This window comes from Dipodomys merriami, unplaced genomic scaffold (assembly GCF_024711535.1).
Source record: "Dipodomys merriami isolate MVZ:Mamm:240054 unplaced genomic scaffold, mDipMer1.0.p SCAF_3, whole genome shotgun sequence".
In the NCBI taxonomy this organism is placed as follows: domain Eukaryota; kingdom Metazoa; phylum Chordata; class Mammalia; order Rodentia; family Heteromyidae; genus Dipodomys; species Dipodomys merriami.
In genome coordinates, this window is record NW_027204492.1 from 43,929,271 (window position 1) to 43,948,843 (window position 19,573).

General features: G+C 41.0%; 1 protein-coding gene across 3 annotated transcripts in view; it reads left to right on the plus strand.

Moving 5' to 3' along the window:
- Window positions 1–348: 348 nt before the first annotated feature.
- The window catches only part of Pcdh19 (protocadherin 19), a 121,102-nt gene continuing 101,877 nt past the window's right edge, over window positions 349–19,573 (plus strand). For 2 of the 3 annotated variants that reach the window (XM_070040094.1, XM_070040095.1), the window contains exons 1-2: window positions 349–2,618; window positions 6,290–6,617. In XM_070040094.1, coding sequence (XP_069896195.1) covers window positions 472–2,618; window positions 6,290–6,617 — 2,475 coding nt within the window. In that variant the 5' untranslated portion in view covers window positions 349–471. Of the gene's footprint in view, window positions 2,619–5,416; window positions 5,558–6,289; window positions 6,618–19,573 lie in introns of all 3 variants that reach the window. The other variant, XM_070040097.1, reaches the window with a different exon arrangement.

A 19,573-nucleotide genomic window follows, 5' to 3' on the forward strand; every position in this document is an offset into this window, starting at 1 on the left:
TGCGCTGCGGCGGGTCGGTCTGTGTCTGGAAGGTTGCATCCCCACTGCCTTCCGCAGCTTTGCCCCATAAGCTCTTTGGACTCAGCCGCTGTTCCTCTGGGAGGTGCAGACGCCACCCGACCTGCAGCCCTGCGCAGCTGCAGTCAATCGCGCCCAGCTATCTTTGAAGGGGGAAAACTGAGTAGCCGGGCTGGAGGGAGGGGGCTCGGGGCCGCGCGGTGCTCCCTCGGGCCCTCGGAGTCCCCGGGCCCCCAGCGAGCCCCCGCCGAGTCCACTGCAACCTCAGCATTGGAGCCGGCCCGGGTATTTTCCCCGCGCCGCCGGGCCGCCCTTGGCGGGACTCCTCCCGCGGCCTCCGGGGCCACGGGGCGCACGCAACAGGCGGCCCGAGCCAGCGGGAAGCTGGAGCGCCGGAGGCGTCGGCCTCGGAGGGGTGTGGAGCGGCGAGGCCAAGCAGAGCCCCGCGCAGCTATGGAATCACTCCTGCTGCCGGTGCTGCTGCTGTTAGCAGTACTGTGGACCCAGGCGGCCGCCCTCATTAACCTCAAGTACTCAGTAGAAGAGGAACAGCGCGCTGGGACAGTGATCGCTAACGTGGCCAAGGACGCGCGAGAGGCGGGCTTCGCGCTAGACCCCCGCCAGGCTTCTGCCTTTCGCGTAGTATCCAACTCTGCTCCGCACCTGGTGGATATCAACCCCAGCTCCGGCCTGTTGGTCACGAAGCAAAAGATCGACCGTGACCTACTGTGCCGCCAGAGCCCCAAGTGCATCATCTCGCTGGAGGTCATGTCCAGCTCAATGGAGATCTGTGTGATTAAGGTGGAGATCAAGGACCTGAACGATAACGCACCCAGTTTCCCGGCTGCGCAGATAGAGCTAGAGATCTCGGAAGCCGCCAGTCCTGGCACGCGCATTCCGTTGGACAGCGCCTATGATCCAGACTCGGGCAGCTTTGGTGTGCAGACTTACGAGCTCACGCCCAATGAGCTGTTCGGCCTGGAGATCAAGACTCGCGGCGACGGGTCACGCTTTGCTGAACTCGTGGTGGAGAAGAGCCTGGATCGTGAGACACAGTCGCACTATAGCTTTCGAATCACTGCGCTGGACGGCGGCGACCCACCACATCTAGGCACAGTTGGCCTCAGCATCAAGGTGACAGACTCCAATGATAATAACCCGGTGTTTGGCGAGTCCACTTACGCGGTGAGTGTCCCTGAGAACTCACCTCCCAACACACCCGTCATTCGCCTCAATGCCAGTGACCCAGACGAGGGCACCAACGGCCAAGTTGTCTATTCCTTCTATGGCTATGTCAACGACCGCACAAGAGAACTCTTCCAAATCGACCCACACAGCGGCTTGGTAACAGTCACGGGTGCCCTAGACTACGAAGAGGGCCACGTGTATGAACTGGACGTTCAAGCCAAGGACCTGGGACCCAATTCTATCCCAGCACACTGCAAGGTCACCGTCAGCGTGCTGGACACCAATGACAATCCACCGGTTATCAACTTGTTGTCAGTCAATAGCGAGCTTGTGGAGGTAAGCGAGAGCGCCCCCCCAGGCTACGTAATCGCCCTGGTTCGAGTATCTGATCGCGATTCCGGTCTCAATGGACGTGTGCAGTGCCGTTTGCTGGGCAATGTGCCCTTTCGGCTACAGGAGTATGAGAGCTTCTCCACTATCCTGGTGGATGGAAGGCTGGACCGCGAGCAACACGACCAGTACAATCTTACAATCCAAGCCCGAGACGGCGGTGTCCCCATGCTACAAAGTGCCAAATCCTTTACTGTGCGCATCACGGATGAGAACGACAACCACCCCCACTTCTCTAAACCCTATTATCAGGTCATTGTGCAGGAGAACAACACACCCGGCGCTTATCTGCTCTCTGTGTCAGCCCGAGACCCCGACCTGGGGCTCAATGGTAGTGTCTCCTATCAGATCGTGCCTTCTCAGGTACGGGACATGCCTGTATTCACCTATGTCTCCATCAACCCCAACTCTGGAGATATCTACGCGCTGCGGTCTTTCAACCATGAACAGACCAAGGCATTCGAATTTAAGGTGCTGGCAAAGGATGGTGGCCTGCCCTCGTTACAGAGCAACGCCACAGTGCGGGTCATCATCCTGGACGTGAATGACAATACCCCGGTTATCACGGCCCCGCCCCTAATCAACGGCACTGCGGAGGTCTACATTCCCCGAAACTCCGGCATAGGCTACTTGGTGACCGTAGTTAAGGCAGATGACTATGATGAGGGAGAAAATGGCCGAGTCACCTACGACATGACCGAGGGCGACCGCGGCTACTTTGAAATAGACCAGGTCAACGGTGAAGTCAGAACCACCCGTACCTTCAGCGAAAGCTCCAAGGCTTCCTATGAGCTTATTGTGGTGGCACATGATCACGGCAAGACATCTCTTTCTGCCTCTGCGCTCGTCCTAATCTACCTGTCCCCAGCTCTTGATGCTCAAGAGTCAATGGGTTCGGTAAACCTGTCCCTGATCTTCATTATTGCTCTGGGCTCCATCGCAGGCATCCTTTTTGTCACCATGATCTTTGTTGCAATCAAGTGCAAGCGAGACAACAAAGAGATACGGACCTACAATTGCAGGTAGAGCTAACTTTTCTCTTTCCTTCCCTGTCTTGGATGAGACAGGTGTGTGTATTTATGTTGGTGTGAAACCACCAGTGCTTTTGTTTTCTACTTAAATGCATGTAGCATATTCACAGTGCTTCTCTGTGAAAGGTGAAAATTTTGTGACAGTCTAAGTTGATCAATTCTTTTGATCTGACAATTTGCTGGAAGACAATCATTTACTGTTTGAATGGTTCTGTCACATAATGATGATGAGCAGAAAAGCAATTAGCATTGTAAAATTTACACAGGTGTCTCCACTGAACTTGCAGTAGAAAAAATTAGGGAGGGAGAGGAGGAAGAAGAAAGGGAGAGAAGAGAAAAATAAGTGAAAGACAGAGTGTCAGAGTCATATTTTCAACAAAACCACTAAGCACCATAATTTAATTTGCAGGGGCACAATGATGTTTTGGTAACCAGTGTTGACATTACAGGGAATACAGACAGCTACCCTGTCCGGCTGTATGGATAGACTATAGAGAAAGCTTGATAATGAAAGTCTAAGATGAGAAAGAGTAGGGGAGAGAGAGAGGAGTGTGTTGGAAAGCATGTGATTAGTGTTTTGTAGTCTATTCTTGGCTTGTTTTGTAACCAGTCCCCAAACATCTGGCTATATAAAGTGAGATTTTGTCAAGCATCTGTATGTTTTCACATATCTCTTTGGTTGGTTGTTGTGTAGAGATCAAACATCCCAATGAGGGACAAGACTTTGCATCCAGATGTTTCAGTTAAAATAGCAATCTTTGTGAATTGGTGGGGCTTTCCTCTAATGTGGGACTGTACTGTGGCATTAAGATCTGGTTGCTACCAGTGGATGTCACTATGGGCTGTTGTGTTACATTTTCCCTTGAAGCATGTGCAAGATGTATGTATAGGAGGGAATTAGAAAAGAGGAGAAGACAGGGCAGAAGAGAAGAGGAATGTGGAAACTTAAATGTTGTGTAGTTTTTTTTTTTAAATCCTCATTAGAGCATCAGAGGCTTTTGCTGAAGTCTTTTCTTACAATTTAGTAGAACAAATCAGTCTAAGAATTTCTGGAATCCAACTTCAGTTAATACAGTTAACAATTTTTCCAGCAGTGTCTCATCGAAATGGTTGAAAAAAAGTTGTTTCTTTACTTTGCTGAAAATGATGTTGTTATTTCCATTCAAGGGGTGTGTGTGTGTGTGTGTGTGTGTGTGTGTGTGTGTGTGTGTGTGTGTGCGTTTTCTGTACACCTACACATCCAGTGTGTCTTTTGTGCCATCTGTGCTTGCATGTTAATCAATCAAAATACGTTCCTGTAGGTCCGATTTGTATTTGACACCATCTGAAATACACACTTCTGTGAATCAGAGCCCCCTGAATATGTAAGAGCCATGCAATTATTGTTTCCCTTTTACTATTCTCTGCATTACACAAGTTAGTAGACAAATGCTAACCACACATGAATATCAATCAGGTGCCATAAAAGAGCAGCTGCAATGCCTCATAAATGCTTTAATCCTGTTACTAGTGAAATGGCCATGACTTTTCTTTCCTTCAGCATCGAGTCATTTCAAATAGGAGAAATGGAAATTAATATTGCTTTTACCTTTGAAACCTGTGACTGCCAGTGGTGCTTTTTATAGGAGAAAAATGCAGGGTCAATAAAATTTTATTTATATAGACATAATAATAGAGGGAACACTTTTTAAGCTATTTTCTCAGCATAGAGTAAATGCATAAGATCTCTTCCTTGAAGAAAAAGAAACCAGCTTTGCCACCCCTTGGTGATGTATCACTATAAGAGTTCTTTCTGAGAGCTTGCCAGGGAGGTCATTAAACAGGGAGGAAAGCTTTTGAATTAGGAAAAGAGTGCAACTTTACCTAAATGTATATTTTGTAAAGCACTCTCTTCCCTGTGATTGTTTGGGATTAATGAAGTACAGTTTATTTAAATAATTGGTCAGTACAGAAAGGGCTGTGCAATGAATGCCTCAGCTGAATAATTGAGTGGGGCATTGCCAAACTTAGCAATCGCTGGTAAAAAAAAAAAAAAAAAAGAAAATAGAACTTTCCATTGATTGCCTAAACAGATTAGAAAATAAAATCAACCCTAGTCGTTGGGTTTTGGAGACTTTATCTGCTCCCAAGTCTCAGTAGCATTAGTTTGCCATCATTACAAGTGGGCCTGGGCATAGAATGAAAGGATGAGGGGACCTCAATTACTGAGCTCTAGGTAGATCCTGAGGACAGCAAGAATTTGCCTCTGAAAATATGCACTTTCCCCATCTGCTCACAAACCTAAAGTTCAAGAGCTTTTCTTCCTATGTGATTAGGTAGAGGTTTCTTGTTCTCAGCTTCTACAGAGCTTCTTCCTAAAATCCATTCATTTATGAGACTTGTGAGATGATCTGAAATTGCTGCTTGAGTTGAGCTTGCTTTTTGTACTCAGACAATTAGCTTTGCCATGTGAGAATACAGGAACAATCTTTCCCTTGTAAAGACCACCCTGTATTATTTATTAATCCTATTGTTTTGCTGATTATTGCCCAGAAATTGAATTTTCAAATAATAAACCAAAGTCATTATATGCTATGCAAAGTAATACATGGCATTGAGAATCTAGCTACATTTTAATGTATTTCTTTTGACAAGTCTCTTAATGCTTGGTGTCTTGGGTGCACGTTGCTGAGTCTGTGTCAGTGTTAATTAAATTGAGCTCTTTATGTTCCAGTTGCAGCACAGCTGCTTGTAGGTACACCTGAATGGAGAAGGATGCTGAATGCACTAACCTTTAAATTCCTTTGCAGTAATTGTTTAACCATCACTTGTCTCCTCGGCTGTTTTATAAAAGGACAAAACAGCAAGTGTCTGCATTGCATCTCAGTTTCTCCCATTAGCGAGCAGCAAGACAAAAAGGCAGAGGAGAAAGTGAGCCTTAGGGGAAAGAGGTAAAAAGGCATTTCCCCTCATTCAAATGGGTTTGGTTATCACATTTCTGTAGGAGAGGAGGGGGAAGGGTGGAGAGTAGAAGAGAACTGGGCTAGGGTAGGGATGAGGATTTGGAAGGAAGGAGCTGATGAGGCTTTAAAGGACTGGAGCAAATCTATCCCAGTCCAAAAACTGATCAGGTCACTTTAAAGAGGAAGCTGATGGAGGGTGGGTTTTTTTAATTTTTATTTTTGAGTGTTTTGTTTTGTTTTGTTTTGCCACTTGACAAATGCCTGGAGGAAATGGCAAGGGGATTACATTTTTATTTTCTTCTATTTCTTCTTCTGTTAAATTGGGACTTGCTTTTTATTTCACCCAGGAGCTCCTTCGGGTTCCAGGGAAGTTCCAGATTTGAGCATTTTCGTGCTTTCTCTCCCATAGGCTCAACTTTTTCCCATCCCTTACCCTACCTAACTGGCCACTCCTAATGAAAAAATCCAGATCCAATGTATAGGAAATTTTTTCTTTTCAGGGGGTGGTGGTGGGAGGTTTCTATGTTTAATTTGAGAACTTCATGGCCCTCAGCTTGTTTTCACATGTAAAAAGCACAGGGAGAAACCCGATGATGTAATGCACCAGAATAAGGAGCTGGAGCTGAGATGGGGTGCAACCTCTTGGGTGCTTAATGTTTATTAATCAGTGCATGGTTTGGGAGAGTGTTATGGATTCATGCTCCCTTTTCTGTCACATAGAATTGCTGAGTACTCCTATGGGCATCAAAAGAAATCAAGCAAGAAGAAAAAAATCAGCAAGAATGACATCCGTCTGGTACCCAGGGATGTGGAGGAGACAGACAAGATGAATGTTGTCAGTTGCTCCTCCCTGACCTCCTCTCTCAACTATTTTGACTACCACCAACAAACACTGCCCCTAGGCTGCCGCCGCTCTGAGAGCACTTTCCTGAACGTGGAGAACCAGAATACTCGAAATACCAGTGCCAACCACATCTACCATCACTCTTTCAATAGCCAGGGTCCCCAGCAGCCAGATCTGATCATCAATGGTGTGCCCCTGCCTGAGGTAAGTGCAGCTACATGCTCTTTGAGGTCCTCCTAGACTTTCAGAAGGTGCTTGGTATACCATCACCACTCTCTTGGCACATCCCCTGGCAGGGATAGGGAGAACTTCTCTGCCGGAGCCCATTTCTGTGCACTGGGTTTGTTATCGGTGCTTCTTAGGGCAACAAGTATCCCTACATAGAGGACTTTTGTGTAGGAGTGGGAATTAAGAGCTCAATATTAAGGAATATGAGCACTTGAAATCTCTCTGTAGTGTCCTATCATAAGAACTTTGTTCCACCTGTTGAAAATATGCCATATTTGGCATCCAGTGTTACCAATATGCTAGTTGAAGTAGCTTAGAATGAGTCACCAAATAACGATGAAAATGAATGAAGCCCTCTAATGCTTGGAGGCCAGTTTTTCCTCTTGTGAGTGATTCAGCTTCCTATATGTCCCTCTTGCCTTTTCTTCTTCACACTACTGTTCTCTAGCATCTTGCCAAGAATATGGATGGTCTGGTTAGTGGGAGACAAGCAAAAAAATAAAAATAAAAAGCAGCTTTGCTATCTCATAGCAGTTCTGGTAATAATGTTTGACAGATGAGGAGATTGAAGCTGTCACTGATACAAATATTTTAAGAATTTGCTATTCATTTGAGTTAACTGTTTCCTTTTACTGTGAGTGTTTTTAAATGGATGCATTAAAAACACAATATGGTCAGGTGTTTGTCGGCTATTGAAGTATTTCAGAGTAATAAAGTGATAACGTGAATGATAGTGTGTGGGTGACTCAGTAGAAGGTTATAAATAAGTTTCTAAATTGATTTCATTTTTCTAAAAATTCCTTAAGTTCCTCTTTAGCTGAAAATTTGATGCACTGGGAAGCAATGCCCTAGTCTAGTCCACTAATTAAGGGAATACTGTGTAATTGGAGAGTACCTTCACAAGCATTGTTTCAGTACCTTCACAAGCATTGTTTCATTTGGAACTTGAAATCAGGTATCTTGGTATATTCCCATTTAGTAGATGATGAAACAAAGGCCCAGATATGTTAAGACTCTAGAGCTGGTCATCAAGGGAGTGAGGAATCAGTCACAACACTCTACAGTCCCTGAAAAGTGCTGTTTTGTTGGTACCTTCCTGCCTCAGAAACAACTCCTTCCTATACCCAGAGTATTAGGCATAGACAAAATGGCTTCATAGTGTTTATATAAACTTTTTAGGGCAAAGGGGTCCTAAGACAACTCACATTGTTTGCTTCTAGTTTCTGAAAAAATAATATCTACCAGAATTATTGATAGAAAAAGCAGTCCTTTTAATGAACAACTGATTGTATGCTGCTACTAGCAATGAAAGCACCAGCATTTTTATCCAGTCATCTCTTGCTATGAAACCTCTCGGAGTATTTCCTCATCTACAAAATAGGTGCATCTACCATGAAAGAGTTTTCCATACATAAACATGACTTTATGCATTGCAACACAAAATCCTTTGCAGATGCCCCCAAAATGTTAAATATTTTGACTAGCTACAACTGGAGAATCATGATTGGCAGTGGCCTCTTTATCTGAGATTGTCTTCCCAGATGTTTTTAACCAAAGAGATATTTATACTGGTTATATATAGATATGGTCTACAAAGTTATGTGCACAGATGACTTATATTGACCATTAAACATTTGAGGTAAAAGATACCAAGGTTCAGTTGCTGATACTACTATTGCTTGGGAAGATGGAATAAAGCATTAAAACCTGAGGACATGACGATCACTTTGCAACCAATTCAAGGCTCCATGGAAATGTGAGCCTTGATAAAATATATGGAAGAGGCAAGAGACACAGACTGTGATTACATGTTTTACCCAAGATTTTGGTATCCTTTCTAACATTCTCCTATGGAAAGAATGAAACAAAGAATGAAACAAAGGTAATATCTCAGTTTTGATGCTGTACTTGACTCCAAAGCCAGACAATGCCCCTTGTTTAATAAAAATCACACAGATCTGGTTGTGCAAGGCTAGGTGCATCCAAGCTAGCATGTACCATGAGGTTGAGAGTGATTTCTGCAATGTGGTTCTAAAGAATTCATAGCTCAGCACAGAATAGACCATTAGCTTGCATCTTTCACATAGTCTTGCAGAGGAAAAATGACATTTCTCCTTTCCTCCCTTAAAAGAAGTTCCTGAACATAGGCTGGATAGAATAGAATAATAGGAATGCCTGATTCATTTATTCATTCACCTGGTATTTGTAGGGTGCCTGCTCTTTGTCAAATGTTCTAGCAATGGATGCATATTCTAATGGGGAGACAGGCAAGGAAAATCATTTCTAATCTCCTATTATTTTGTAGGTGAGATGCATTGAGATTCCTAGGATAATAATATGGTATATTTCCTACTGTCTCCTTATATTTTTCACATTAATTAATCCATCTAAGAAATATTTATTAAGCAATTATAGCTTTGGACAATGACTACTATAATGTGATATGTATAAGATTCTATAGTAATATCTCTATTGCATTGTATATGTCACTTCCATTGTCCTTTATTTCATTTGTTCTGTAATTCAACCCACTAGCATTTATTACATATATAGAATGTGGCAGTCACAGTTCTTACCATTTTCTTGGAATACAAAAAAAAAATACTTGATCTTTGATCCAGGGAGCTTAAGGGAATTGAACATGTAAACAGAAAATTTCAATTCAGGGTAATATCTCATTCCTGAGCACATTATAATTCTTCAGATAGGGACCCAAAGTCACTAGCATTCAGATCCTCTACCTGGACACTTTTTGTGATAAATATCCATCCTTCATTAGAGATGTGCAGACAGGAATAAGGCTTACTTGAAATGGCATTGTAGATCAATAGTCAGAACTGCCGTCCTCATCTTGTGCTTCGTCTACTCCATCATAACTGTGAAATGTATTATCCTGACATTAGATCAGATTGGTAGGCATATCAGAACATCCACTGTGCTCAGCTACACAGCAACTGAGGGAGTTGTCAGTATAGTTGTGGAGTTGAGATCATCCATATGATTCACTGTGCAAGAAGTACAAGGTTAGTTTCTAATCTTGTATTAGTTTGGAGGCTCTTTGGGACTCTCTTCCTCTAAGACAATGCTGCTATTATTTCTATGTGAATTAAGTGTTGACTTGTCAGGGTTTGGTTGAGAATGACTTTTTGTAGTGGTGGGGATGAACTCAGGGCCTTTTGTATGCTAGGCATTCTAGGCAAGTGCTATAATACTGAGCTATGGCCCCAGTCCATAGAGTGACTCTTATGTCACTGTGTCCATGTACAAACACATTAATCACATTATTTGCACTAATATTATTTTGAAGGTGAGTTGCAAGGAGATTCCTAGGGTTATAATATTTTGGTATATAATCACATCTGAATATTGTCAGCTCTAGAAACAATGTAACATGGCTTTGAACATAGGTATGTAAGTAAAAAGAGTGAAAGCTTCTCATATTGCAGAGATAATCTTGCATAGAATTGTATATTGTTATTTACCTGTCCTCTGGTGTTGTTTGGGAAGTCAGCTATGTGGACTTGGTGGTTTTGCACATAAATTTGAGGAGGCAAAAGTGCAAGATTCCTTTTATATATATATATATATATATATATATATATATATATATATATATATATATATATATATATATATATATATATATAATTGTAAAGATACTGTACAGAGGGGCTACAGTAATATGAGTATGGTAATGAGTATATATCCTATCAAGCATTATTACCCCCTCCTTTGTTTTTCCCCTATCATCCTTTCCCTCCCTCTCTCCCTATCTCCTCCCTCCCTCCCTCCCCCGCAAAGTTGTAAAGTTCGTTTTCAACATAGTGTCTTGTACATCTCATTGTTACAATGGGTTAACCTGTATCTTTATTTCAGCATTTTGTTATTTCCCTTCCCCTCCTCAAATTAGAAAAATGTATATACAAGATGCAGGGCACCAGAATCAATATAGTTAAAACAGGGGTTATACCATGTGGGAAGAACATACAAGAGAAACAAAAAAATACATAGTACATTATAAATACACGAAAAACATCAGCAACAAAGAGAAAACCTCTTTTGTCCCTATCTTGGGGTTCATTTTGCTCAGAAGACTTTTGTAGAATTAGTGATGTCAGGTATTTAAAATGTTTTAAACTGGAGGGTGAGATTTGCATTCTTGGCATCCTTTATTTAGTTTATAGAATCTGTGTGTGTGTATGTGTGTGTGTGTGTGTGCGCGCACACACGTGTGCGTGCATGAGCACATGCACAATGTGCGCATGGATGAGGGAAAAGAGTCAAAGAAGAAGAAAGAAGGTTGAAAAGGGAGAATGAAGACAGTTTGTTTGTCGGGTTGCTTAGATCTTTTTTGAAAATATTACATTTTTTTTATTGTGAAAATACTGTACAGAGGGGTTACAATTACATGGGCAAGATTATAGCCTCCTCCTTTGTTTCCCCTTCCCATCCCTTCCTTTGAGAGCTCCTTAGTATGCTTATATTTTACTTCTGATCTTAAGGAATAGAAGTATGCCTACCTAGTGCCTCTGGATGCTGGAAAGTGTTATTCTTCTGTAGTCAGCATTTCTGTTTACCTTTCTCATGGTTAGCTGAAGCAAATGTGACTAGTTTCTTCTGGGAATGGTGACTTGGGGGAAATATGTATCATTCTTCCTTCAGGAGGGGGTGAAATTGTTTCCTTTGAGAGGCATTTAAAATTAGTTTCCAATTCTGAATAACTTTGAGATGATAACTCTAAGGGAGTGAGTAATTGTGGCTAAGAGGTCCCAGAATTTTAGTTATATGCTTCTAAGCATTTAGCTTGAATTTTCTCTTTGTATTTTCCACCCTTCACTGGCTAATTGTAACATCTTTGATATGAGGCATCCTAAAGGCATGTGTGTGCTTTGCTATATAGTCACTCATGCAACAACTTTACAAGTAGTAGTGCAATAGCTATGTCAGAGTATCTAGGGCAAAAACATGTGGCAGGCAGAATTTAATGCTTCTAGTTATCCTGCAAAAAAGTTGAATGAACAGTAATTTTAGTGCAAATAACAAAAACAAAGCATAAGTTAGACTTTGAAGAAAAGCAAGAAAAGAAGTAGCTTATTCAGATAGGTTCTTAAAACTTCAGGTTAAGAACAGCAACAAACCTATCTGATGGCAGGGTCACAAAGCACTAGACAACTAACAAAACTGGTTTGGATAGTATGGAAATAACACAAAGCATCATTTTCAATTAGAATAAACCAATGATTCTTTCAATGAGCATGATTAAAAATGATTTTCTTATTATGATGGGCTCTTAGAATCATTTAAGTCTTATCCCTAAAGGTCAAAAGCAATCTTTTACTGCAATAAGAAGCAATGGAAGACAATAAAACTCATATCTTTCCAAGCGTGCTCATTTCAGTTTTTATCAAAAGATCAAGGGCTCCACTTTACCCACACATTCTAGAGCTACACATTGCCTGCATTATATTTATTGGTCTGTTTCATATCTGGCTAAGGCAGTACATATCCCAGTAGACATCAGCTTGCAAGATGTGTTCCAGAATAAACTGTTCATCTGTTGTCTCCATGCAACTGCTGCAGAACTGAGTTAGTTTACATTAGTATTTGCTAATTTATTATTATCATTCCTTATTGGCAATTAACTGGTTACCTTAGAGATCTTCTTTCTCCCAGTACACCTTCACTAAAGTTGAGCTCAGCCAGAGTACTTGCTAATGATCCTGAGATTTCTTTCCCTCGGAGGTTGGAGGCAGGACATTTTCCAGAGAGGCCTCTGGGGCACTGGAATTCCTCTTATCAGAGGACCAATAGTTTTGGGTCCTAGAGGCCCCACCTGATTTTTTCCATTGTCTGTGTGTTAGAGTTATCATGTAGGAGGAAATAAAGATCCCTCCCTAACAATGCCTCAGTCTCCAATGGCGTATCTGTGTCCAGAGGCTGAAGCTAGTGGCTCCAGAGTATTGCTGGTTAGTGATTAGAGGAATAAAAAATGAAGTCACCTTCTGGAAAAGCTGGAGTCTCATTTATGGTGCTGCAGTAGATCTGAGGTGTCTACATGGAGCTTCAGAGGCTGAAACCACTGCAGATGTGCCTCAGCTTTCAGGGCTTGGAGGATGCCAAGCTTTGCTGGATCAAGTGTCTCAGATGTGGGTAAATCCAATGCTGAGCACTGAGAGGCTAGTTCTGGAGGGGCTACCCCCCTGCAGGCTTGATTTCTTGATGTGTGAGTGGCTGGCCTTTAATGTGAGCCTCATTTACTTCGAACAATTGAGAGGCTTGAAGTGAAAGTCCCAGTGGATCAGTTGTTTGCAGAGGGAAATGCTCTTCAAGTTACATTTCCTCTTTGGCTCTTGTGAAGTTAGGAGTGGTTTTTTGTGTGGGCTGCATAGTGGGGTTATTCATCTTCCAGTGGGTGTGCCCAGTCGGCTAGTGCCAACCTGAGTCCTCCATCCCCAGGCGGCTGCTGAAAGAGCAGCTCTACCTTTTCCTGGAGCTTGGGCTCCCCTGCAGAAACCTTTTTTGCTTTCAATCAGAATTTTGCTTAAAATATTGGCTAGGACCATACAGCTTCAATAACATTCCTGGAAGAATTAATAGAAGGGACTGGTGTTTCTATTCAATGGTCATGAAAATGGAAGAGGCAAATGACTTGCCAAGGCACACATTTGCCTTAGAAGTGGAATGTTGCTTGATGGTTGTTTCTCTCTGATGCAGTTTCCATGCTGCTTCTCTTTATGCAACTAAACAAAGAAGCAAATAAAACAACAACATCAAATAGGGATTATATAGGGGGATCTACCCTCAGGTCTTTAGAGGTAGTTGTATTCCTAAGAAACTGTGCACTTAGGCAGTATTTGTTTTGTGAATTAGACTCCAAGTTAACCACAATGGTGGCCATTTTATATTTAAATAAATCTTGTAGTGGATTCTTTCTTGTAAGATTCAAGTAATGGGAATATTCAACTCTTAACTTTTTCTGTGTCTAAATTTTCATGTCTTTTGTTTGCTTAAAGTGAGGTTTTATTAACAAAACCTTTGAAAGGTGGGCTAATTTGTTATTACCTTTGCAGATAATTGGCCTTTGAATTCTAACTAGTTAACTCCTGGTTGAATTTCTGTTAATTAAAAAATGCAGTTATATAACAGATAAAATTTACAGGGTCTATAAAATAAAACAAGATACATGTCATCCAGATTCTTTTTAAAGGGTCCCACTATGTAGCCAAGACTGGTCTGGAAACACCTGGGTCTTCAGCCCAGGCAGGGCTTGAACTCATTTTGACTCAGCTTCCTGAGTACTGAGATTACAGGCATGAATCATCAGGCCTCAGATTTAACAATTATTAGCATTTCCTATTTGCTTCAGATTTTAGAAATCATAACAAAGTGTGACAGCTTCTCTCTTTCTATCACATTCCTCTTCTTCCACCCTTTGTAAACTTGTGACTGTAAAAAGCAGAAGCTTACCATGAATGTTTTAAGAATTTTTTTAATCTTCTCTTCTTGAACTCTTTTCTGAAAAGATATGGCTTTGCTACCCTTTATTTTAAAAGTTCCCCAAGTCAATGAGGGTTTTCTGTATTGATCAGAATCTGAGAATTACTTTTGAAAATGACTGGGCTATCTTGAAACTTTCCTTTTTTTAATTCTTTTATTGAGAATGGAGAAAATTAATTTTGAGAAAAAAATGAAAGTAAGATAGAGAGGTTGATAGGCAGGTGTTTGGACCAGCTATCTAGAGTTTTAAGCATTTAGGAGAATCAGGAAAAAAATTTACATGTGAAGCTTATGTTTTCCTTGAACTCCCTGTTCATGGACTAGCACCAGGCCATCTTAATGTCAGATGCTTAAGCACTGCCTTCATGTGCATAGTCTTCTGATGCTCCATTAAGTTTCTGAGTGCCAGGGTGGCCAGTTTTCAGTTTCTCCCACTGGGCCCCATCTGGTCTGTTCTGTGGCAAGCTGCTCTCACTCATTGCCACCAGCCAGTCTGGCCTTGGCGGGCTCTGATTTCTGGATTATGTTTGTTCCTAAATCTGATTTCCAGAGCATGAAGGATACCTCTTCTCAGATTGTGTAGTTTGCTCTTTTGAACAAAATAGATTCCCTGTGTAATCTGGCAGGGAGAAAGTTTAATTCAAAGGTTAGTTCCATAGTGTGTGTGTGTGTGTGTGTGTGTGTGTGTGTGTGTGTGTGTGTGTGTGTGAGAGAGAGAGAGAGAGAGAGAGAGAGAGAGAGAGAGAGAGAGAGAGGCAGACAAAGAGGGATGAGAGAGGGAGAGATAGAGACAGAGAGATGAGAGAGTATACAAACAGATGTTATCAGTTTCTTTCAGTCACTTATCTATCTTTGTGATGATTAAGTTTTTCTGACTGGACCAATCACACACATGTCTATGATCTTTGATCCTCAGAGTAGCCTCTTCTTTTGACCCTCAGCTGGTTGATTCTCTGAGCAAATGTTCATAAACCCAATTATAGCTAAGTTATGTCCCCAAATGTGAGGCCCAATATGGTGTAACACAAGGTTAGATTTCTTGGGAATATTTTTTTTTAATTCTTTTTTTTTTTTTTTTTTTTTTTGCCGGTCGTGGACCTGAACTCTGGGCCTAGGCGCTGTCTCTCAGTTCTTCAGCTCAAAGCAAGCGCTCTACCGCTTGAGCCACAGCGCCACTTCTGGCTTTTTCTGTTTATGTGGTGCTGAGGAATCGAACCCAGGTCCTCATGCATGCAAGGCAAGCACTCTACCACTGAGCCACCTTCCCAGCCCATCTTTGGGAATATTTTTAATTGAACGCTCTGAGTAAGAAGCTGTCAGATAGTCATCGCTGGACTTAAACCCCAGTTTAAGAATATCATATAGTGAATATTTTCAATTTCCTGAAAATTGTTTTTTGAGGCTTAAATTTTCTTTTTATTTCTTTCAGGCTTAAGTTTGTTTCAAGTCCACTTCCTCTTTAGTTCACTTGGCTTAAAGAAGTCTAGTTTGGACTTTCAGTATGAATAGCTTCTTAGCAAGTCATTTCTACATGAGATTTCTGAATAGGAAGACTAAGTCAGACTGTAGCAGTAGGTATCAATTTAACCTTTGAGCAATTTTTTAATAACTATAAAACCTCTTATAGAGCATTCATATTTGAAACCTGACATGCATGAAGGAAGCAGGGCTCTGAAAATGGAGAGACAATTAGGTATATTTGGATATGAGTAACAGGTAATGATTATTTGGGAGACTAATTTCCGATTCTGTATTGCCTGGAACAGAGGCCATGGTGTAACATAGATGCATCTCACTCATACAACAGGCACTGACTATGATCTTAACTGTAATAATTGTTTCTTTAATTGGTATGTTTCTATTTTCTCAAGTATAGACTTTCAAGTGATAGAGTATGTTAATGGTAGTGTTTATTCTTAAGAGCTAGGGGAGAGAACATGAGGATCTTAATATTAAATCATGTTTTTTCCATAGTGAGACTTTGCTTAGTTTTTAAATTATAAAACAATTTCTAGTAGTCATGACTCTTTAGAAATCTACATATGAAATACTGGTTTTTGATGTGGCTTGTGAATTTGCTACTGAGATGTGTGTCCTTATACCTCTAGGTCACTCTTTCTAATTTTGCCTCTACTGATCATTCAAGGGTGTGCTTTATTGCACCAAAAATATCATAAGGAAATGCAAGAAATGGTAAGAATACTAAGCTATCTTTCCACAAACTCTAGATAGTGATTGCTGTAACAAAGTTGTATAAAGCTGGTAAGCTAACAATATCATGGTACTGGGAAGCGTTGGAATCACATGTAAGAGCTTGGTCTTTTCACATCTGATACATCAGGTACCCCCAAGAAAGAACATGGAAAATGGAGGAAAATCCAGAACTGAAAAGGTTTGTAGTTGTACATGATGTCATATTTAGAAAGATGGGGTAAAAACATATATGTGATGCTTGTAACACTTTGAGCCTACCAAAGTGTAGCAGGAATTTTCTTTTTCATGTGCCGCTGACCTGGAGTCATTTTATCCCCAATGAGAACAATTCTGAAGTAGAGGAGAAGGTTGATAACAATAACAAAAACCAATGAAATAAAATTGAAAACTTCATAAAAAGGAGCTTTACCTTATGGAAACCTGTATTACTAAGAATCTAAGACATTGAGAATTCTGAAAAAAATCCAAACAAATGACAAGCTGCACTAAATGTGCAACAATATGTGAAGAGATAAGATCAGCGTATCTCCAAATTCTCTTCTACCTTGTAGAGTAATGCTGTGAATTTTTGAAAGGCTGACTGCTGCTTTTTAGTCCATTGGTGATAATAGATGCTCTGTAGGTGGTATTGAGGGCAAAGGAATTGGCTTGAGGAGTGACACAGTAGCTCTTTAGCTTTTAAATGAGGACAACATATTAAGTGTGTAATTTCATTACTGTGAGTATATGTGTCAAAACTCAACAATCTCTTCATTCAAAAATGTCTTCTTAGCTGGATGCCTGTGGTTCATACCCTTAATCCAACTACTCAGGAGGATAGGATGTGGAGGATTGCAGTTCTAAGCTAGTTTACACAGAAAAGTCTCTAAGATTCCATCTCTGTAACCAGCAGAGAGCTGGCTAGGGGCATGACTCAAGAGGTAGAACACAAGTTTTACAAACAAGCCTGCTTACATAAACTCAAAGTTTGAGTTCAAACTCAGGTAATAGCAAAAAAAAAGTCTTGTCCAAAGTGAGTTTTGTCATAAGACAGCAGTGAGTGTCCTAACCTTGTTTCAGTTGGTCTGTACTTGTTCTAGGGATAAATAGAAGATACAGTGCTCTTGTCTGGCAAACTAGACCTTTCCAGTGAACAGAAATTCGCTTAAATGTAAATTATGTTGATTATCATACTACCCAAAAATGCACAGAGCTAAAAGTCACCAAGATGTCTGTTTTTAAGCTAAGTATTCTTGAGAACTGTTTTGTGTATCATGATAAATTATCTAACCTTTTATATCAATGAAGACCAACATTATGGAAATAAGCAACTTTTTATTCCATTCTAAGGTCAGTCTAACAAAATTATGCAACTTCTAATGCAATTGCTTGAAGCTTCCACTTTGAAAGTTTCCTCATTTTAATATCTTCCAACAGAGATAAATATTTTAGTGGCAATTCATGCTTAACAATACATTTCACTGATTTTCATTCTCTTTGTGGGATTTGTTGGCATGAGAAGAAGTTTTAACATGGTTTTGCTCATATTGTTATTCCCTATAGATTATCAGCAAAGAGCCAGAATTCAATAAAAATGTATTTTTATTGTTATTTTTAATTAACTCTATAGGAGGAAGATTACTGTGCTTTACAGAATCAATATGGGGCACTTGGAGTTTTATTTGAGAGCCAAAAAATTAGGTAGATTTTCTTTTTTTTTATTGTGAAAATACCATACAGAGGGGTTACAATTACATGGGCAAGGTAGTGAGTACATTTCTTTTGTCTTTTTTATTTTTGTGAAAATACTGTACAGAGGGATTACAATTACATGGGCAAGATAAGGAGTACATTTCTTATCAAGCATTGTTGCCTCCTCCTTTGTTTCCCCTTCCCATCCCTTCCCATTCCCCCCTCCCGCCCCCAGCCAAAGTTGTAAAGTTCGTTTTTTGACGTAAAGTCTTGTACATCTCATTGTTGCAATGGGTCCACCTGTATCTGTGTTTAAACAATTTTTTTTCCTCTTCCCCTCCACAAATTATACCAACATCAAGTACAGTGAAAACAGGGATTATACCGTGGGGGAGGGTCATAAAAAGCAACAAAGAAATCATCTTATAAATATGTTAGAAACAATCGCAAGAAAAAAAGATTGGTTCCATATCTTAGCTATGGAAAATAATGCTGCAATAAACATAGTTGTGCTGATAGCTTTAGTATGGTTTTGTTTGTGATCAGTTGGGTAAATGCCCAAAAGTAGGGTTGCTGGGTCATAGGGGAGCTCTATGTGGAGTCTTTTGAGGAATCTCCATACTACTTTCCAAAGTGGTTGAACAAGTTTACACTCCCACCAACAATGCAATAGATTTTCTTTTCTTTTCTTTCTTTTTTTTTTTTTTTTTTTTTGGTCAGTCGTGGGGCCTGAACTCTGGGCCTGGGCGCTGTCCCTCAGCTTTCAGCTCAAGGCTAGCGCTCTACCACTTGAGTGTCAGCCCCACTTCCGGCTTTTTCTGCTTATGTGGTGCTGAGGAATTGAACCCAGGGCCTCATGCATACAAGTCAAGCACTCTACCACTGAGCCACCTTCCTAGCCCCAGTAGATTTTCTTTTAAACTGATTGGATTCCATAATTATTAAACCCAAGGCATGTTGGAGGCTGGCCAGTTGCATTCAGCAGGGCATTGTCTACATCAAAACAATCCATTTATTTCATGGAATCATGTGCAGTGTTGGAGGGAAGGAGAAATCAGTAGACACAACTGTGAGAAACTCTGGTCTACAAGAAATGCCCTGAAGGATTGTTTGCAGGAGTTACTTGAGGGCAGGGCTAATTGCATATGTATTAAAATTTTGTTTTGTGCTTAAATTCAGGGTGTGTATTAAGTATTTTTGTTACTGATGAGTTTAGCTCATCAGTACCATAATTTATACCCAGAATTTAGTGATTGGACTTACTATTGAATAAGGATGTTTTCAAGAAAAATATTTTGGGGCTGGGAAGGTGGCTCAGTGGTAGAGCGCTTGCCTTGCATGCCTGAGGCCCTGGGTTCAATTCCTCAGCACCACATAAGTAAAAAAAAAAAAAAAAAAAAAAAGAAAAGAGCCAGAAGTGGCCCTGTGGCTCAAGCGCTAGAGCGCTAGCCTTGAGCTGAAGAGCTGAGGGACAGCGCCCAGGTCCAGAGTTCAGGCCCCATGACCAGACCCCCCCCCCCAAAAAAAAAAAAAAGAAAAATATTTTGGTT